Source organism: Pristis pectinata, chromosome 16 (assembly GCF_009764475.1).
Source record: "Pristis pectinata isolate sPriPec2 chromosome 16, sPriPec2.1.pri, whole genome shotgun sequence".
NCBI classification, from domain to species: domain Eukaryota; kingdom Metazoa; phylum Chordata; class Chondrichthyes; order Rhinopristiformes; family Pristidae; genus Pristis; species Pristis pectinata.
The window spans coordinates 37,244,977-37,267,226 of NC_067420.1; the positions used below are offsets into that span (position 1 = coordinate 37,244,977).

Here is a 22,250-nt window from a genome sequence, read left to right on the forward strand (position 1 = left end):
TCAGTCAGCCACTATTCACCTTAAAAATCAGGATTTCTGGACTTTTAGTCTTCAAAAGATTTGGTAGTTAAACAACTTACATAAAAATGATCATCAGCATCAAATTAAAGAGGCTCATGTCAAAAAGTGATTGTTTCACAATGGGATTAGGGCAGTTATATTGTTCAATAATTCTACATTCTAGGCATTAATGTCCAAAATCACTGCAGTTAGAGCTCAGTTTCTTTAATCAGTTTTCAATCCTCCAGTCCTCCGATGCAAAGGTCCCAGATGAAGGTATCGAGCAGGGCTCCAGTAATTTCAAATTCAGTAGCTAGATTTCTGCCTACAAGCTCTGAGTGGCAGTGAATTACAACCCATTCTCTAATTCAATGTTGCTCCAGCACACTCATAAGATATACATGTAATAACAAGGCAAATATACACAGTTGGCAGTATAACTAATGAACACACCATTAGCAGCAACAAATACACCTCCCATTTAGATACAAGGTATAAACTCAAAGGCAAAGTCCTCAGTAGGGCACAACGGTCAGTTTCATTCTTATGTCATTAATAACCAAGCAGAGAACAATATAACATGTAGCAATGCAATGCATTTGCCTTGATCTCAAGATTAGGAATAGCCAGAGTTGATGTATAGAAGTTAGCTTGCAAGTTTTGGTTCAGATCCTTGTGGAGTTTGGGGAGGTAGGAAATGGCGGGGGGGGGGGGGGGGGGGGGGGGGGCGCGGTCCGGAAGGATTAGAACACCAATGAAATCATTCCTGCTACAAATCACAGACATACACAGAATAAGCTAGTCACTGGTAAACAATGATAATTCAGGAGTTTTGGCTTGGGCAGTGAACTAGATACTGGGATGTTATCTTGGGATGCAGATGACAAAGCCACAACTTACAGATGGGATGGAAAACTTCATTCAGCAGCTGTAAACATCTGGTTATGTAAAGTTATGACCCGCTAAAGGCAGTCCTTATGGCTGTATGTAGAGGCTCCAGTCTGGCATTCCCTTAACAGCTCAGGGGAAATGGAGGGATAGCTGATACATGGAAAAACCCATTTCACCTCCTGTAGAGATTAGGGCTAAATCATCTGGCAGAATGCAGGGATCTTTGAGCCAGGTGTAATATTTAATACTCAACTTAAGCTGATTTGCTTTTTAAAACTTGCATGCAAGTTTATGAATAGGGTTTTCAGGTCTTTACACACAGATTTACAAAATGACATCCAAAACTAAATCCATTAAACTGCATTTAAAATTAATGAAAGTACACTTGGTAAATTTGTTTGAAACTGGGGAGAGTCAAAAACTGGGGATCACAAGGTTAATAAATGAAATAATGCAATTTATGAGTAACCTCTTTATTCAGGAGTGGGTGAACACCGAGCTCACCACAAGGGCTGATTAAGATGAACAATGTAGATGCATTTATAGGGAAGCTGGATAAATATGGGGGATGAGTGGTGATAATAAAGAAAAAGGATATATTGATAGAGGAAATAGAAGGATACATTAATAGTATTAAATAAAGCTAAAGAGGAGGAAGGCCAATATTATATCCAATATTACTAAAAAGTTACACACATCATGATTGTACCCTGAAAAAAAAAAATTTTTTTTACTTGTTTTTTTCCTGAGGGATTGTGGATGTTAGTTCTTGAACTTGGGTCAAAGCAATCAAGACCAAGAAAGAAAATTCCTCTCCTTTCATCTTTAAGCCGGAAGACCAAAATGTTCTTCATTTCAATGTGATCAAGTTTCAAAAGCAGTGAAGTTAATTATGTGACAAAATCGTATTCTGCCCCTCAAAGCAACTGAGGTAATGTATTTGAATTTTTCAATATGTTGTTCCTTACTTTAAGGAAGCAAAAACAAATGCCAAGTCATTCAAGTCCTCCAGGAGAATATTTCTTCAGACTGCTATCATAATCCACCCCAGTGTCATTTTTAAGTTTCCACAACAATAGTTTCACACTCTTGATTCCATCAATCATTAGCACAAATCTTTGTTTCTCAAAATAAAACCAAGTACCACAGGCGAAAAAAGAAAGGCAGCACTTATAAAGTGGTTATATAAAACAACAGTGCTTTTCATTACATGGGATCTTTCATATCTACCCTTGGAGGCAGGTGGAGACAGGAGCCTCAATTCAACATCTCGTCCAAGAGGTGGCACGTCTGACAATATAGAACTCCTTCAGTCCTGCAACACAGTGCAAGCCCGGAGTCTTGAGTGGGGCTTGAACCCACAATCTCTCAATTCAGAGGCGAGACAGCTAAACGCTGGTGCACAGCTAAGACAAGGGGGTAAAGATTCCCTTTTTTTGAATAAAAAGATGACAGTGATTCAAGAAAAATAATGCGTCAAAACCGTTGACAGTCTGGCTCTGTCGTAAGAAACGAAGTGCATACTGGCACAAACAACCGAACATTTAACCTGCAGGCCAAACAAAAACACTTCATCCAAGGAGCAAATACTATTCATTGCATTGCCTGTCCATATTTAACTGCATAGGTGATTGGGCACAGATTCAATTTCGCAGTGCCAATGAAGCCAGCATGGGTGCATCCCTGAATCCGAAGACCCTGCTCCTGCTCATCAACTCTCTCTTATCCCTCACATTGTACTGGCCTGGCCCTCGGCTATGGATAACGCTCAGGTGCTGGTTTCTCGAGAGGATGGCAACCATGTTGTTCAGCTTTGAGCGAATGACAGAGTAATGCAACTGTCGCTCTTTGGTCAGCTTCTGAAAGTAGTTCTTTAGGGAGGAGTCAGCACAGCGGAGGTCCACTCGAGGATACCTGACAGCTTTGGAGCATGGCTGACTCTCAGAAACAGTGGTGCCAGATGAAGTACTCGAACTATTGGTGGATTCTGCGGTGGAGGCAGGAGGCAAATTGCCCAAGTCAGTTGACTCTCCTTTAGTCACCTCTGTGGATGTCTCTGGCACTGAAGCTATTATTTGAGCCCGTTGAATGATTCCAGTACCAGCAGAGGTCTGAGCTGTAGATGATTTTGAGAAGAACGAGGTTTGGGTTTCCATCTCCTTCATTAAAATACAGGTTTGTGTGGAAGCTCCATTCACTGTGGTCTCCGACAACCATTCTAGCTCAGTCTGTGTAGAAACACTCTTCACCTCCTCATTTATTGGAGGGGCATTATCAGCCGGGGCCGATGCTTCACACACGCACTGATCTGTTGAACTGACAGAGCTCTGTGGGCGCGGCCTTTTCTCAGCGGGTTTGCGCTTATTTGGAGAACACTCCACAATTCCTTGTCTTAAAGTGTTAGCGACTGTGGGATCTTTGGACAGCAATCTTTTCATCGTGAACTCCTCATAAATAGCACGGTTCCCGTAGTCTGTGTGCTTGAGCGGTATTGGTTCTGACTGGGCGTACAGTATTCGGAACTCTTCATCATAAAACTCGGACAACTGCCCCGACAGAACTGTCAGATTACTGCGGTTCAGCTTGCCATCTGTCCAAGTGAAGCTGCAGAAGAAATGGAGCAAAACACAGGGGATGGGGGGGAATGTGGGGAGAGGAGTTAAAAAAAAAAACACAAACATGAGGAAAAGTTAAAAAAGGCAAAGATAGATTTTTAAACAAGTTATGTACATAAAAACACAGAACAGTACAGCACAGGAACAGGCCCTTCAGCCCACGATGTCTGTGCTGAGCATGATGCCAATTTAAACTGCATATCTGTATACATGTGGCCCAAATCCCTCAATTCACTGTCTGTTCAGGTGTCTATTTAAATGCCTCCCAAACTTTGATATTGTGTCTACTTCCATCAATTCCCCTGGAAGCACGTACCAGGCACCTAACAAGGCTCTTACAATTGCAGCACCTCAACTGCTATCAAATTGGCTCAAATCAGTTAAAATCAGCACAGTAAAGATCACATAGCACCCTCACAATCTTGAGGTGTTTCGAAATGATTAACTGCCATTGTTTTTGTTAAAGTTATAATAACAGCTGTAATGTAGCAAATGACTATATTGCAATACAGCAGTCTCCCACAAATAGAAATGAAGTACTAATGAGATGATTTGTTTCTTAAGTTGGTTGAGCATTAAATAGCAATGGGAATTGGGGAGAACTCCTTGTTCTTCAAGTAGTATCATGGGATGTGACTGGTGGCATAATTTTATATCTCACTTAAAGATCAAATGTTTATCACAGTCTGTATATATAAAAAAAAACTTGCCTCCTAAATCTCCTTTAAACTTTCCCGCTATCACCTTAAAGCTATACCCTCCAGTATTTGACATTTCCACCCTGGGAAAAAGACTCTGGCTATCTGCCCTGTCTATGCCTCTCATAATTTTATAAACGTCTTTCAGAGCACCCCTCAGCCTCCAGCGCTCTACAGAAAACAATCCAAGTTTGTCCAACTTCTCCTTATAGCTAAGACTCTCTAATCCAGATGGCATCCTGGTGAACCTCTTCTGCACCCTCTCCAAATCCTTCACATCCTTCTCATAGTGTGGTGACCAGAACGGCACACAACACTCCAAATGTGGCCTAACCAAAATATTTTATACAGCTGCAACATGACTTCCCAACTTTTATATTCAATGCCCCAACAGATGAAGGCAAGCAGGTATATGACTTCTTTACCACCCTATCTACTTGTGTTGGGACTTCCAGGGAGCTATAGACTTGCACCCCAAGATACAGTTACTGCTTCAAGAAATGGCTATAATAACATAACTTGTATTGCCCAAATTAATACATCTTTTTCTCCCCTCAATCCCAATTTCCTTCTTCAAGTCAACAATGCTTGCCGAGGTTCACTCCCAACCAGTGACTGATGCAATTGAAAAATAGAGCTGGATCCAAGGATGACTTTCAATATCTCCTTCTGGAGAAACCAAATAAACAGCTGGAGCTTTCAATGTTGCCATCATATGGTATATATAAAACTATGTATTACTGTTTAAAATTAAATGTTCTAATAAAGAAGTGATAACTCAGTGCTGTGGGTGGGGAAAAGAATATTTACTTCACTCATGCCCTATTGCAAAGCAAGTAACACTCACTACATTATTTCTCTGCCTCACACCTTCAGTCCATGAACAGGGGAGTTTGATGGATTCTCATTTTCTGGGGAATCATTCATGACATTACTGACTAGATGAATTAGAAGTACACCTATTGCTGATTATTCACAGATTAATGTATGAATAGCATTCTATTTTACCTGTAGGAGCCTGTAGCTACTTTTTCACAATCAATTAACATGAATTTTTCATGGACTCTGCCAATAACTTTGGCTCCTGTTCTTGTGTAATAAGTACATCCCTTCAAGGTGCGCACTCTCATCTTCTGGAAAAGAAAGAACGGATCAACTTGAAACAAAGGGAATTTGAGCAGACCATGGTCACACATTTATATGTGCCAGTTTTAATTATATTGGTACAACAGGAGCACATACAAACCAAAGTGTCAGGCAACAATGTTGGGCTTGAATGTTTTGGGTTGGGACTAGGGGAAGAGAGAAAATAAAAACAATTAAAGGTTCTCTCTCAAACACAATCTCTAAAGAAACTGTATTTCAATGAGTTGCCTCGAAAAGGTGGTGGGAGAGGATTCAGTAATAAGGAATTGCTATGTATTTGAAGGGGCTATTGGGAAGAGAAGATAATTGAATTAATTGGATACCTCTTTCAAAAGGCTAACACAAAACAATGGGGCCTCCAAGATCTGTGTCTGTCTACTAAAATCTGTAGTACGTTGGCCTGTATGGGACAGTGCAGTAATGCCGTGCAATGATTTGGAGTGACAAGCTGTCAACATCTTCACGTATCACATCATGACAACAGATGCAAACAGAAATATGTTTGTTCTTCTTGGTGGGCAGAGGTGGAGCTGAACAGGAAGCTGCAACAAACATGGGTGGGATGCAGGGGGGAGAAAATAAAAATTAGGGTTTGAGGTCATAACTTACTCTCCACCCAGCAGTAACTAACATTGGTGGGGAGAGAGGAGAAACTAAAAGCCATCTCGAGTTAAAGGGTTTACTGCAGCAAGCACTTGGCATTGGCAGAAGCCTGTGGAAAAGGACCAAGACAGAAGGACAAAAGCAAATGCTAGAAAAATAAAACTGTTCTTTTGAAATAAATGAAAAGGCAAACACTCCCGATCCCCTGATGACAATGATTATTGTTCCAGAATGAGACACGTTACATTTAGACAGTATTCTACAATTAGGAATAAGATCATTACGTATTTATTGAACAACAAAACCATTAGGTCAGACCATAAGAAATAGAAGCACGTGGGACCTTCAAATAAGCACTGCCATTTAATATGTTCAGAACTGAATTTCTATATCAATTCTATATCCACATTCCTCAATTTATTATTGCTTAAGAATCTAATTTTCAGTCTGGAATATACCCTATGACTGAGAATAATTAATATTTTGATTTAGGAATAACATTTATTGAACATATATTTACTGCTGGGCATTGTCATAGAGAAATACAACACAGGCTTTTCCCTTCAAGCTTTGTTTTTTACATGAATGCTAGTATAACTCATTTTATTCCACCACAACTCACCCCCCCCCCCCCCCACTCACCTACACTCTAGTGGCAATTAACCTATCAACAGCACTTTTGTAGGATGTGAAAGGAAACCAGAAGACTCAGAGGAAACCCGCGCAGTTACAGGGACAATGTGTAACTCTACACAGACAGCAGCAGAGGTCTGGATTGAACCCAGGTCACTGGAGCTGTGAGGGACCTGCTCTCCTAACTGCACCACTATTGTGGATGAAGTATTTGTCAAAAAACACAAAATACAGGGCAAGGAGGTACAGGGTAAAGAGATCCTTTCCAAACGATTTACATAAATAGATCCAACACAGTTCTCTTGTTACAATAATGTACTAATTCTTTGCTACCAAGACTATAATTAAGCATCATTCCCAGTCTTCCGGTGAAGAACTGCAGCAGGAAATGGAAAAATCACTTGGACATTTCTTCAGGTCAGGCAGCATCTATGGAGGGAAATAAACAGTCGACGTTTCTGGGTAGAGACCCTTCATCAGGACCAAAACAGGGTCTTGATCTGAAACGTAAACTGTCCATTTCCTTCCACAGATGCTGCCTGACCTGCTGAGTTCCTCCAGCATTTTGTGTGTTACTCCAGATTCCAGCATCTGCAGAGTCTCTTGTGTCTTGGACATTTCTTCATTACCTTTCAATCTCTTAAACCCTGTACCTGGGCCAGATCTACCTCACAGGTTTTCCTTGATGCACAGTGATATTATCACACACTCAACATTAAATTGCTCTACCACTGGTGCACCATGGCTCCAGTGTACCATCTGAAAACACATTGTATTTACTTGCTGAGACTTCTTTAGCAGCACCTCCCAAAGCCTGTAACTTTCTCATCAAGACCTTAGCTTGGGAACACTATCACCAGCAGGTGCCCTCTATGTCACACACTATCCTGACCTGGAAATATGATCACCATTCCTTTACCATCTCCTGTTTAATCCTGCAACTCTCTTTCCAACAGTACTGTGGATAGAGAGTTGCAGGTTCTTCACCAGAAGAACCATAGTGGTTCAAGAAGGCAGCTCACTTCCAACTTCGTAAGGACAACTAGAGAAGAACAATAACTGTCGGCTTTGTCGATGACACCCAGATCCTGAGGAATGAATACATTACAAAAAAAACAAAATTAGGTGCATATACCCTCTCCTCCTCAACCCAGACACCAGCATCCTGACACATTTGCTGAAACTGTGGGAGGCCAGACTGATCGAGAAGAATATAGACAGGGATTCTTCTCCTCCTGCAGGCTTCGTGGAGGTCCTGGAGAATGTCAATATCTGTGAACGAGTCCATTACCAGTGCAATAACCTACAAAATATATATAAAAAAAGATACAAACATTTATGGTGGGTTAGCCTTTGGAGAGAGAAACATTATTTTTCTTTTGAAAGAGTGTATTTTGCAATTTGGACCCTGTTTTCTACAATAAAAACAGCACTAGAAATACAGTGCAGTCCAGGCAGCATCTGTGGAGAGAGAAGCAGAGTTAACCTTTCAGATCAGTGACGCTTCATCAGAACTCCGTTTCTCTCTCTACAGATGCTGCCTGATGTGTACTTTGTTTTTCTTTCCGAATTTCCAGCGTCTACATTTTTTTTGCTTTTAAATTCTCATTCATTATCCACGGTCAGGGCTTCTGAAGAGCAGGTGTAGTTTATTCTACAAGCACAATGCATGCCATTATCATGATGTGGGTGAAAAGAAAGTTTCTATTACTCCATTCTCTATGGCATCATAGTTTCTGTTACAATAATAAGTCGTAGCCAATATTACTGTTCTTCAGATTAATAATGTGGTACAATTAGCCATTTCCTTTGGCTCCAATTCATTGCTTTTCATTCAACTTATACCCAACTTAACACAACTTCACTCAATATCTGAAAGAACCTTGTATTCCAAAAATTATTTTACACCACTGTACAAAGGCAGGTGACAACATCAAATACACATATATATTTAAGTTTGCTTGCCATCCCCAAATGTGTTAGACCAGTTACCTAAAATGGCTTCTGGTGACCTCTGGAGGAAACAAGGGCTCGGTTACCTGTGTCTGTTTACTCGCATTCTCTATGGTTAAGGTTATGGGTGAAATTGCTGTAAATTTCAATGCAGCTTTGATATGAAGCAAAAAAAATCAGCTTGGCCTTGGAGGAGTAACGCACCTGTTCCATGGATACATTCTGACTTGAAGGTAGAATTCTCCGAAAAGATTGACAGCCATATTACCATTTCTACTGGTGTTTATCCATATTTGGAACTCAGTTGTGAATAGAATAATAGTTTATGGATGTATGTGGTTAGAATTCAGACCTTGTTTAAAAAAAATACTATTCCACATATTTCAGAGTTATCCTATACCATCACCCAAGGGCAGCTGTCAGTACATATATATTTAACATTGGTTCTGTGATGGAAGATTGCAGGTAGTAATCCAGTTCCAAGGATTGGCATGAGTAAGCTTTAATCTTTGTGTTTATTAGGCTGTCCATTATGTGGGGAATGAACCACCACCCTGCAAATCAATACTCTCTGATTGAATACTCTGTTTTGACCACACATATACACAAAGACCAAACTACTTACTCATTGCTATCAACTCTACTATCTCCATGACAGCAATGGTACAAACAGAGGCTAAGGTGCAGTGTTTAGTTTACCTTATTGGTGAAACACATGTCATGCCTAATCTTTCCATTAACCATGTTGGAGCTAATTCATTGTTCAGTAAAGTGACTGAAACTTGCTTTGTAAGATCTTACAGGATTGTACCCACAATAAGGATAAAGATACATTTTATAATGCCTTGAACAACTTCTAATCTTCCCCAAGCTATTTACAGCCAATTAAGCACTCAAGAGTGTCCTGGCCCAAAGGAAAATATAGTAGCTAATTTGTGAATAGCAAACACCCCCAAACAGCAATAGGCAACGACCAGGTAATAATTCTAGATGTTAGTCGAGGAGTACATTTTGGCAAAGATGTTAGGGTTAACTCTCCTGCACTTCATTGAATAATGCTACAGGACCTTTAAAACTCATGCAAGATGGTAGATAGGGCTTCTGTTTTAACATCTCATCTGAAAGGATGGTAGGTACTGCAGCTGTGTCTTAGCATTGCACTAGTCACCTGGATTTAATGCTCAAGCATTTGGAGCAAGACTTGAATGCTCCACTTGCTACTTCAGTGAAACAATGCCCTAACTAATGGGTCATTCCTTAACTTGTTCATTCTTTCCAAAGATACTGACTGACCTGTTGTGCATTTCTAGCACTTACTGTTTTTATTGTGGGTTTTGGCATCTGTAGCATTTTATTTTATCATTATTGCAAATGCCCATCTGTACAATCCAAGGAAGAAGCAATGACCAACACCATCCATATGCAATGTACAAGGAGCATTTAAAAATCTAGTTGAGATGATTCACAACATCTCACCAATAATCCAAACACTTTCTTCAACAGGAGAGAGAAGACACAAACAATACGCAGGAAGCCTTCTCCGGGACCTCCCACCACCTTACTCCCAACATTAAAGCTTAAATGATCAAATACTTAGCTGCAAATTTAAGCTGCATAAGTTCACTGCTTGCTGTGCAAGTCAGGATGCAGTTTGGTCATCGATTCGGCATTTCACCCGATACCAGGTTAGACTTTCATTGTTAATGCTTTTTAAACTTCAGTCTTAGTATAGTCCGTCCATTCCCAGATAATTAATGAATTTTTTTTTTTTAAACATACATCCCTCGGTCAGAAAATACACAAAAAAAAAAATCACTCAATATGGTAACCATACCTCCACAGTATTGTAATGAATGGCATCAAGTATACCTAGGACTAATAAGAAAGAACAACTAAAAGTGAAGAGAAAGAGGAAACTGGTTCTGCTGTTTGTAGGAACGAACGCATGTGGGTCTTTTGAGTTTAATAATATTATGGGAGCTCATTCATTTGTGCGATTGTCTCCAAGTCGGGCGTTCATAACCTGGGGACAGTCTGTACATCAAAATGCACAGAGAGTAAACCACAGCACATTATCTTTTTCTCTGCAAAGCTGATAACCGGCTGAGAGCAGAGCAACTAATTTTCAGGATGCAGTAACAAGAGTTACATTACTGGATCAGTGATCCAGACCCCTGGATAAATGATGTGATGCAAGCTCAAGTCTCACCCTTGGAGCTGACTGAACTAAAGCCAGTTAATTAAGTAATGTGCAAATCAATGTTACTATTAGTTCTGATGAGCAGGCAACCACCAAATTGCAAAAACCCACTGAGTATTTCTAATATTTTCTGTCCTTATTTCAGATTTTCAGAAGCTGCAGCTTATTTTTTTGCTTTAAAATTGTTATAAAAACCCAACCACTTACTTGGCCCTTGCAGGACTCCAGGTCCATAACAACATGGTTGGCTTTTGAACATCCTAGCAAGTCAACAACTTAAAGGCAATTGGGTACAGGCATTAAATGCTGGCATTGTCAACGATGGCCACGCCTCATAAATGGACAAGAAAGATGGTTACCAATTGGAGCACCATCATCGTTTAAAATCCCCCACAATTATTAATGTACTTTCCAAACTCCTCTCTTTTACAAACACCTCAACTGATTCTGCAAATACGCCTCTTGGAAACACATTTCTCATCTGAGCTACAGGATTGTTTCCAGATTGAGTTTTAATTACCTTCTTACAAACACCACTCTGTCCTACCTTGGCCATCACGATTTAACAGTTGACCAATTCGAATGCTGTCTGGAGCAACAAGCAATCTGCTGGAAGAACACAGCAGGTTGAGCAGCATCTGTGGGAGGAAAGGAATTGTCGATGTTTTGGGTTGGGTTTCGTCCTGTAACGTGGACAATCCTTTTCCTCCCACAGATGCTGCTGCCCCTGAGTCCTTCCAGCAGATTATTTGTTGCTCCAGATTCCAGCATCTTCAATCTCGTGTCTTCAATGCTGTCTGGATGCTTTCGTTGTGTATTTTAACAGGTATAATTAACTACCATTCAATGAAATAATCACCAACAGCATTTTTCTTAATGAGTCTCTGAAATCGCACAGACATTGGATTTTCTCCAATTACACGGTCATATAGTCATACACACGGACACAGACTCTTGGCCACACTGAGTCCACACCTACCATCCCTACCTATTTATACATCCCAATTTATCCTCCCCACATTCTCATTAATGTACCCACCCCACCCCCCACCCCACCCCCCAGATTCTATCGCTAACCTACACATTAGATGCACTCTACGGTGGCCAATTAACCTACCACTGACACTCTGGGACGTGAGAGGAAACCCACACGATCACACAGATAAAAGGCAAACTCCACACAGGCAGCACCAGAGGTCAGGTTTTAACCCTGGTCCCAGGAGTTGTGAGACAGTAGCTCTATCTATGCCACTGTGCTGCCCTCAGATTAGTGTCCTATTTTGTATCAGCTAGAAATTAGTAATGCTCTTTGATCATCGAGAAATATCAGTCCAGTTTTTCTTACCTTTTGAAATTTTTTTAAAAGTTTGTTTCGTTTTATTACTTTTTTTTTGATTTGTTTTTTTTAATATAATAAATCTTTTTCTTTTTGATTTTCTTTTTGTAATATATTAGTTTACTAAGAAACCATAGGGCCTAGAATATATTTTTTATTCTTTATGACTACATATGTCATGATTGTCCTCCCGATCTCTTTGTATTACATGTATAATTACCAATGTTATATGTATTAATCTGTATTAATTTGAAAATTAATAAAAAGATTGAAAAAGAAAGAAATTAATAGTGTTGGTGAAGCCCAATCACATTAGGACAACCATGCTCTCAAAAATGTATCCCCTTTCCCTGCTTTCTTAGCAGGGTTATGCTTGCTACCTTCCAATCCATGGACAACATTCTGGAATCAAAGGAATTTTGGAAGATTATAACCACCTCCAAAGCCCTAGGTTGCAAGTGTCATCAGGTTCTGGGAATTTATCAGTTTTTGGTCTCTTTATTTTCTTCCACTACTATTTTTAATAAATACCAACAGTAATTTCTTGCAGCTCCTCATTCTCTCCAGACTCGTTCTCCACTATTTCCAGAAGCTTTTGCATCTCTGTCACCACAAAATATTTAAGTTCTCTGCTTACTGTGAGCAAAGCTGGCCACCACATTTCCCTACACAGAAATAGTGCAACGGCATTTCAGAATGCTAAAGGCACTACATAAATACAATCCCATCTGTGTCTTTTGAAGTTTCCAGGTGAACCTCTTGTCACTGCTACCAATGGGCAGGAGGTACAGAAGCCTGAAGTCCCACACCACCAGGTTCAGGAACAGCTACTTTCCTACAACCATCAGGTTCCTGGACTGACCTGCACAACCCTGACCCTACCTAAGCAACAAAAACACAGAAGACCACCTCTTTCACTACTATGGACTTGGAACACAGAACATAGAACAGTACAGCACAGGAACAGGCCCCTTGGCCCACAACGTCAACAGCAAACACAATAATGAATTAAACTAAATCTCTTCTGCCTGCACACGATCCATATTCCATTCCCTGCATATTCATGTGTCTATCGAACAACCTCTTAAACAGCACTATTGTACCTGCTTCCACTACCACCACCCCTGGCAGTGCGTTCCAGGCACCCACCACTGTGTAAAAAAACGTGCCCCGCACATCTCCTTTAAACTTTGACACAAGAAATTCTGCAGATGCTGGAATCTGAAGCAATACAAAAGAAGTGCTGGAGGAACTCAACAGGTCAGGCAGCATCCATGGAGGGAAATAAACAGTCGACGTTTCGGGCCGAAAGGAAGAGGGCAGAAGCCAGAAGGAGAAGGTGTGGGGAGGGGAGGAGCACACGCAGGCAGGGTATGGGTGAGTTCAGGTGAGAAGGGGAAGATAGGTGAGTGGGCGAGGGGAGATGTAATAAGCTGCGAGGTGATAGGTAGAAGAGTCAAAGGGCTGAAGACGAAGGAATCCGGTAGGAGACGGCAGTGGACCATGGAATAAAGGGTGGGGGAAGGGGAGGAGAGGAGATGGGCAGGTCATCAAGGCAGGGGAAGAGAGCCACAGGAATAAGGGAAGACAAAGGAGTGGGGGGGGGGGGGGAGTGGGAAGAAGAAGGGCTGGGGTTACTGGAAGTTAGAGAAATCGTTGTTGAGGCTATCAGGTTGGAGACTCCCAAGGCAGAATATGAGGTGTTGTTCCTCCAACCTGCATCTGGTCTCAACGTGTCAGAAGAGGAGGCCACGGATAGACATGTCAGTATGGGAGTGGGATGTGGAATTGAAGTATTCCCCCCTCTCCTTAAACACACATCCTCTTGACATTTCTACCCTGGGGAAAAGATTCTGACCGCCTACCCCATCAATGCCTCCCAATCTTGTAAAACTTGCCTCTGTAGGTTTTTTTTGCACTAACATCTTGCTTTGCATAGGTTTGTTTTCTCTTCACTGCCTTGTATAATTTATGTTTCGTGTGTTATCTGAACCTACGTGCCGGCAATGCTGCTACAAGCAAGTTTTTCCACTGTACCTGTCCCTCACCATACAAGATGGTGCCGGAGGGTGGCGACTTGTTGCAAGCTGCTCTCTGCAGATCTACTCATTACTTTCACTATAATTGTTCTACACTTTTAAATTTAAAACCTCAATGCACTGTTTAATGAATTGATCTGTACGAACAGTATGCAAGACAAGTTTTTCACTGTACCTCAGTACAAGTGACAATAATATACCAATACTTGTGCACATGACAATAAACTTGACCTTTTTGTTCTGAAGCATTCTGACTGATTGCATCACCGCCTGGTATGGAGGCTCCGATGTGCAGGATCACAAGAGGCTGCAGAGGGTTGTAGACTCAGCCAGCTCCATCACGGGCACAACCCTCCCCACCATCAAGGACATCTTCAAGAGGCGGTCCCTCAAAAAGGCAGCATCCATTACTGAGGACTCTCACCATCTGGGACATGCCCTCTTCTCGTTACTACCATCATGGAGGAAGTACAGGAGCCTGAAGACCCACACTCAATGACTCAGGAACAGCTTCTTCTTCCCCTCCACCACCAGATTTCTGAACAGTCCATGAAAACTACCTAGTTATTCCGCTTTTGCACTATTTTTGTAACTTTTATGTCTTTGCACTGTACTGCTGCTGCAAAACAACAAATTTCACGACATACTCAGGGTCATTCTTCTTTCCTCTGCCATCAGGTAGAAGATACAGGAGCCTGAGGGCACATACCACCAGGCTTAAGGACAGCTTAGATCATGAGGTCAGAGCCCATCTCATTGTATAAGGGAACGGTTCAATAGTCTTATCACAGTGGGATAGAAGCTGTCCTTAAGCCTGGTGGTAGGTGCCCTCAGGCTCCTGTATCTTCTACCTTATTGAATGGTTCCCTTATACGATGAGATGGACTCTGACCTCACGATGTACCTTGTTGTGACCTTGCACCTTATTGCGACCTTGCACCTTATTGCACTGCACTTTCTCTGTAGCTGTGACACTTTACTCTGTACTGTTATTGTTTTTACCTGTACTAACTCAATGCACTCTGTACTAACTCAATGTAACTGCACTGTGTAATGAATTGACCTGTACGATCGGTATGCAAGACCAGTTTTTCACTGTACCTCGGTACAAGTGACAATAATAAACAGATGTCAATGATAATAAACCTGACTCGAATTCCTTAAGCAAGCGCCCGATACCTTCTCTGCCTTCCTGATCAGGTTCCTGATCGCCTCCTTGCAGCTGTAGATGAGCTCCCCGTAGCTGGGCTGAAAATAGACTTCCACCTGGGTCACCCCTCGGTACCAGTTGTGCGGGAAGACCGGCCAGCCCAGGTCCAGATCGGGAACCTCGATGTCCGAAGCATCGGGGAAGTAGGTGCCGGTGGACTGACCCTGGGAGCCGCTGAAAGACTGGTCCAGGGACTCGTTGCAAGACTCGGAGGGTCTGACGGCAGAGCCCAGGATGTCGGCGATCTCAGCGGCCGATAGGAAGCCCGGCATCTTCTCCCGGTGCAGGAAGGCGAGGTAAGCCTCCCGGCCACCGGCCACCAGCTCCTCCAGCGCCAGCCGCTGGCTCTCGCTGTAGAAGTCCCGCACGCCCACCTCCCGCTTGGCCGCCGCCGTCCACCGCGACACCACCGGCAGGTCGTCCAGGCACTGGGAGTCGTTCATGGCGTGCGGCGGGGCTGAGCGGCTACGGGAAGCCTCACACCGACACCCAACGGGTAGGGGACGCGCGGCTGTCCCTGCCCCTCCAGTCCCGAGGCTCGGCGGCTCTCACCGACCTTCCCCCTCCCAAAGGTATGCCGGGTGCCCCGACCCCAGAGAGAGAGAGAGAGAGAGAGAGCTGGGTGCCCCGACCCCAGAGAGAGGGAGAGAGAGAGAGAGAGAGAGAGAGAGAGAGAGAGCTGGGTGCCCCGACCCCAGAGAGAGGGAGAGAGCTGGGTGCCCCGACCCTAGGGGGGGGGGGGGGGGGGGGAGAGAGAGAGAGAGAGAGAGAGAGAGAGAGAGCTGGGTGCCCCAACCCCAGAGAGAGAGAGGGAGAGAGCTGGGTGCCCCGACCCTAGGGGGAGAGAGAGAGAGAGCTGGGTGCCCCGACCCCAGAGAGAGGTAGAGGGAGAGAGCTGGGTGCCCCGACCCCAGAGAGAGAGAGAGAGAGAGAGCTGGGTGCCCCGACCCTAGGGGGGGGGAGAGAGAGAGAGGGGGAGAGAGCTGGGTGCCCCGACCCTAGGGGGGGGAGAGAGAGAGAGAGAGGGAGAGCTGGGTGCCCCGACCCTAGGGGGGGAGAGAGAGAGAGAGAGAGGGAGAGCTGGGTGCCCCGACCCTAGGGGGAGAGAGAGAGGGAGAGCTGGGTGCCCCGACCCTAGGGGGAGAGAGAGAGGGAGAGCTGGGTGCCCCAACCCCAAAAGGAGCTTAGGCTCCCAACCCCCTAAGCTGTCTCAACACCCTCGCGTCCTCTGGGTGTCCCGTCCCCCAAAGCTCTGCGTTTAACAGTCTAACATTCCTCTGCGGGCACCGGCCACGCCTCAGTCCCGGCTCCAGACACAAAGCATTCAAACGCCCCGACTCCAGCGCCGGTTGGCTACCGCTCCTGCAATCCACACCCACTGACTGGGCAGTCTCAACTTTGTGTATTTTTTTAAACGGATTTTATCCACAGCCACCTCGGGATTGGCTCCTGATTTAAATTCATCCGAAAACAGCCGGGAGGGTAGATCTGTCTGAAGGGGATAATTCTCCCCTTTAAATGAAGACAGGCATAAAAGTGAATAATATCAAGGCAGCGATATTCAAATATTGAATAGTGAGCGCAGCAAAGACTTGCATTTATATAGCGTCTTTTTTCAGCATGTACTTTTTGAACTATGGACACGAGTGAATCAGAATCAGATTTATTATCAATGACTTATATGACGTGAAATTTGTTGTTTTGCGGCAGTAATACAGTGCAAACACATAAAATTACAACAAATTACAAAACTAAATGGTGCAAAACAACAGGAATTAGAATTGGTTTACCAAGGCAGCAAGAAATGTAGACAAGAGTCCATGGAGGGGAGGCTGGTTTCCGTGACGCGCTGGACTGTGTCCACAACTCTTTGCAGTTTCTTGTGGTCACGGGCAGAGCAGTTGCCTTACCAAGCCCTGATGCATCCAGATAGGATGCTTTCTATGGTGCATCAATAAAAATTGGTGTCAAAGGGGAAATTACAAATTTCTTTAGTAGGAAGGAGGTGCTGGTGAGCTTTCTTAGCTGTGGTGTCTATGTGGTTGGACCAGAACAAGCTATTGGTGATGTTCACTCCAAGGAACTTGAAGCTCTTAACCCTCTCGACCTCAGCACCTTTGATGTAGACCCTCCCCCCCTCCTGAAGTCAATATCCAGCAATTTTGCTGACATTGAGGGAAAGTTTGTTATCATGACACCATGTCACTAAGCTTTCTATCCCCCTCCTGTACTCCAACTCATTGTTATTTGAGATACGGCCCATTACAGTTGCATAATCTGCAAACTTGTAGACTGGCCACACAGTCATGAGTGTATAGCGAGTAGAGTAGGGGGCTGAGGACACAGCCTTGTGGGCATCAATGTTGAGAATAATCGTGGCAGAGTTGTTGCTGTTTATCCTTACTGATTGTGGTCTGTTAGTCAGGAAGTCAAGGATTCAGTTGCAAAGGGAGGTATTGAGTCCCAGGTCTAGGAGCTTGATGATGAGTTTCCTCGGAATTATAGTATTGCTGTAGTCAATAAACAATAGTCTAATGTGGGTGTCTTTACTGTACAATGCTCCAGAGATGAGCGTAGGGCCAAGGAGATGGTGTCCGCCGTGGACCTGTTTCAGCAGTAGGTGAATTGCAGTGGGTCGAGGTTGTCTGTGAGGCTGGAGTTAATGCATGCCATGACAAGCCTATCGAAGCACTTCATTATGGTGGTTGTCAGAGCCACCGGTCAATAGTCATTAAGGCATGTTACCTTGTTTTTCTTGGGTACCGGGATGATAGTGGTCTTCTTAAAACAGGTGGGAACTTCAGATTGAAGCAGGGAGAGGTTAAAAATGTCTGCAAATACCCCCGCCAGCTGATCTGTGCAGGATCTAAGGACACGGCCAGGGACACCATTCGGGGTAACTAGGTAGTGTTCATTGGTTCATGGACCATTCAGAAATCTGATGGGAGAGGAGAAGAAGCTGCTCCTGAATCGTTGAGTGTGGGTCTTCAGGCTCCTGTACCTCCTCCCTGATGGTAGTAACGAGAAGAGGGCATGTCCCAGATGTTGAAGGTCCTTAGTGATGGATACTGCCTTCTTGTGGCACCACTTCTTGAAGATGTCCTCGATGGTGGGGAGGGTTGTGCCTGTGATGGAGCTGGCTGAGTCTATAACCCTCTGCCACTATGAAATGCAGAGGAGGTGACACTTGATTTGCAAAAAGCACAAATGATAAAACAGTTTATGGACAACTGGATGAAAAACACGATGATGCTGGAGGAACTCAGCAGGCCAGGCAGCATCCGTGGAGAAAAGCAGGCGGTCAATGTTTCAGGTCAGGGCTGTCTTCAGGACTGAAGATAGGAAAACGGGAAGCCTAATATATAAGAGGGAAAAGCAGAGCAGTGATAGGTGGACAAAAGAGGGGAGGCGGGGTGGGCACAAGGTGGTGATAGGTAGATGCAGGTAAGAGATAGTGATAGGCAGGTGCGGGGGAGGAGGGGAGAGCAGGTCCACCGGGGGATGGGTCGAAGGTAAGGAGAGAGGGAATAAAAGTAGAAAAAAAGAGGCTAGGAAAGGGAAGAAGAGAAGAAGCGTGGTGGGGGGGGGGAGGGGGTTACTTAAAGTGGGAGAATTCCATGTTCATGCCGTTAGGCTGCAAGGTTTCAAGACAGAAAATGAGGTGCTGCTCCCCCAGTTTGCGCTTGGCATTCTCCTGACAGTGGAGGAGGCCGAGAGCTGACATAGCTGCAAGGTTTCATTGACCGCCTGCTTTTCTCCACGGATGCTGCTTGGCCTGCTGAGTTCCTCCAGCATCATGGTTCTTTTCATCCAGATTCCAGCATTTGCTCTAGTTTATGGACAACTATTAGTCAGGGCACACGGAATATCTTCCCAGCTCTTACATTGGAAATCGAAGGAGGGATAGGCTTTTAGATAAGCACCTGAATATGCAGAGGATGGAGAGATATGGATCATGTGCAGGCAGAAGGGATTAGTTTAATTTGGCATCATGTTTGGCACAGACATTCCTGTGCTGTACTGTTCTATGTTCTATTTGGCCCCTCTTGTCAACAAGGGTTGTGGTTGATCTCAGCACCACTCCTGTAGTAACATCACATCCCTTAATTTCCATAATATCTAACGATCTCTGACTTAACTGAACCTCCGCATGTGTGCTGGGTAGGAAATACCAAAGATTCACCTCCGGATGAAGACATTTCTTCTCATCACTGTCATGAATGGCCACCACTTATTTTGAGACTGTGACTCCTGGTTCTAGACTTCTTTATAATTTCAAAAATAAACTTTATTTATAATAGAAAAATATGTACAAAAGAATAAACACAGTGCAAAACATTTTGCATTCATGGTCGATACATTCAGTAGTGTTCCCTTATTTTTAAAGGAAGCACCGTTGCCACTCACCCTGGGGTGACATGCCCTTTCACTGTTGGAGGGGCTTCCCCACCCATCTCAGCCCCTCCACGTGTGGTAGCGGAAAGAGCCCAGACTGAGGTCCTTCCCCACAGAGCCTTTGCATTGGCTGCACCGAGCTTCAGTGCGTCCCTCAGCACGTACTCCTGCAGTCTAGAATGTGCCAGTCAGCAGCATTCCCTTATGGAAGTCTCACTCTGCTGGAAGACCAACAAATTTCAGGCAGACCAAGGAGCATCTTTCACTGAATTGATGACCTTCCAGCAGCACTTGATGTCTGTCTTGGTTTGTGTGCCCCTGGGAACAGCCCATAGATCAGAGAGTCCTCCATTACACAGCTGCTGGGGATGAACAGAGACAAGGACCCTTGCATCCTTCTCCACACCCTCTGAGCAAATCCACAGTCTGCAAAGAGGTGGGTGACTGTCTCCTCCCCCCCGCAGCCATCCCGAGGGCAGCGTGTGTAGGGGATGATGTGTCGTCTGTACAGAAAAGATCTGACTGTGAGGGCCCCTCTCACCGCCAGCCTTGGTGCTTGTTGGTGAGTTCTGGCATTGAGGCATTCTGCCAGATGATTTGAACAGTTTACTTAATATCTAAAGATCTCTGATGTAACAGAACCTCCATCACTGTCCTGGGTAGGAAATTCCAAAGACTCACCTCCGAGTGAAAACATTTCTTCATCCTTTGAGTGCATTCAGTGTATCCCTCAGCAAGTACTTCTGCAGTCTGGAATGTGCCAGTTGGGCAGCATTCCCTTACGGACATCTCGCTGTGCCGGAAGACCATGTTTTGGGCAGACCAAAGAGTTCTCCTAGACACTCCAGCCAGGAGAAACATCATCCCCATGTCAATCTGGTAAAGTGCTTCTTTGAAATGGTGGTGTGAGACCTTTTAGTTCACTTTAGAGAACAGGTAGGGTTGCAGCTTAACTCTCACCTGAAAGGTGACACCTCCCAACAATGCGGAGTGTTAACAGAGCACTTTTTGCTCAATACTCAGGTGTGGCACTAACAGTCAAACTTAATCCAATCAGTTATCAGAAAATCTGTTTGCTTTCCAATTGGCCGTAGGAAGACAGTGCGTCTGAAGAATGGACCAATGGCAGGCAGCTCTGGCTCAGGTGATTAAACCTCCAAGAATACACCTAACCTCCATTTGCAGGAGCATGGGTAAGGTGAACACAGGCAAGGCAGGGTATGTTCCCTCTTCTTGCAAGAGTGCCCCGTGAATAGCCCATCCATGCATGAATCTGTTTGTCTGCCATTGTTGGGGCAGCGGGGTTGTTGAAGGGGGAAGGGAGGGGCAGCACAGACAAACCCATTACCCACCTGCTAGATTGAGAAATTTACCAAAACAATGCTCAGAAATATTTGTTATTTATTAAAAAAAAGGAGTTAAATTGATGCTTACAACCAGAATGAGTTAACATTTCCTGGCAATGTCCCATCTACTAACAAATCCCCAGAAGACATTGATAGTGTTCAGGCAATGAAAAAACATGTAAAAAAATTGGTAAATTGGTTTATTATTGTCACATCTTATCTTCTACTTTATCTTTATTAGTCACACGTACATCGAAACACACAGTGAAATGCATCTTTTTGCGTAGAGTGTTCTGGGGGCAGCCCGCAAGTGTTGTCACGCTTCCGGCGCCAACATAGCATGCCCACAACTTCCTAACCCATACGTTTTTGGAATGTGGGAGGAAACCGGAGCACCAGGAGGAAACCCATGTAGACATGGGGAGAACGTACAAACTCCTTACAGACAGCGGCCAGATTTGAACCCAGGTTGCTGGCACTGTAAAGCGTTACGCTAACCACTACACTACCATGCCTTGTTGTGCATGCCATCCATACAGATCATTTCATCACATCAGTGCATTGAGGTAGTACAAGGGAAAACAATAACAGAATACAGAATAAAGTGTTACAGTTACAGAGAAAGTGCAGTGCAGGCAGACAATAAGGTGCAAGGCCATGACAAGGTAGATTGTGAGGTCAAGAGTACATCTTATCGTACTAGGGGACTGTTCAATAGTCCTATAACAGCAGGTTAGAAGCTGTCCTTGCGCTTGGTGGTACGTGCTTTCAGACTTTTGTATCTTCTGCCTGATGGGAGGGGCGGAGAAGAGAGAGTGTCCAGGATGGGGGCTGTTCTTTTTAAACCCACAATTCCTGGTTAGAACACAAGAAAATAGGAGGAGGAGTAGGCCACTCAGCCCCTCAAGACTACCCCACCATTCAATATGATCACGGCTGATCTATGCTGGCCTCAACTCCTCTTCTGTACCAGTGCCCCATTACACTCAATTCCTTGATGTTTCAGATATTTATCTATCTCCATCTTAAATATATCCCATGATCTGGTCTTCACCACCCTTGGGGGCAGAGAATTGCAAAGACTCATTACCCCCTGAGAGAAGACATTTGTATGCACCTCAGTTTTAAATGACAGTTTTAAGCCCCTTATTTTGTAACTACGTTCCCTTATGTGTGACTCTCCCA

The 22,250-nt window shown here is 44.0% G+C and overlaps 1 protein-coding gene across 3 annotated transcripts; it reads right to left on the minus strand.

The window, feature by feature from the left end:
• Window positions 1–717: 717 nt before the first annotated feature.
• Window positions 718–16,065, minus strand: LOC127578839 (protein FAM83D-B-like). Of its 3 annotated transcripts, none has more exons than XM_052031352.1 (4): window positions 15,294–16,065; window positions 7,722–7,889; window positions 5,213–5,334; window positions 718–3,495 (listed from the first exon to the last, which is right to left on the minus strand). In XM_052031352.1, the coding sequence occupies exons 1-4, from the start codon at window positions 15,765–15,767 to the stop codon at window positions 2,535–2,537; spliced, it is 1,725 nt and encodes a 574-aa protein (XP_051887312.1). In that variant the 5' UTR covers window positions 15,768–16,065; the 3' UTR covers window positions 718–2,534. The 3 variants fall into 3 exon arrangements, with proteins under 3 accessions (XP_051887312.1, XP_051887311.1, XP_051887313.1); XM_052031351.1 differs by having other exon boundaries at window positions 5,213–5,337; XM_052031353.1 differs by lacking the exon at window positions 7,722–7,889 and having other exon boundaries at window positions 5,213–5,337.
• Between the last annotated feature and the right edge of the window lie 6,185 nt (window positions 16,066–22,250).

Coding starts and splice junctions, on each gene's coding strand:
- LOC127578839 (XM_052031351.1), bottom strand. CDS start 15,767: ATGAACGACTCCCAGTGCCTGGACGACCTGCCGGTGGTGTCGCGGTGG. Junction 7,890..15,293: donor TGATCAGGAAGGCAGAGAAG/GTATCGGGCGCT, acceptor TATATTTTGTAG/GTTATTGCACTGGTAATGGA. Junction 3,496..5,212: donor GTAGCTACAGGCTCCTACAG/GTAAAATAGAAT, acceptor TTTCTTCTGCAG/CTTCACTTGGACAGATGGCA.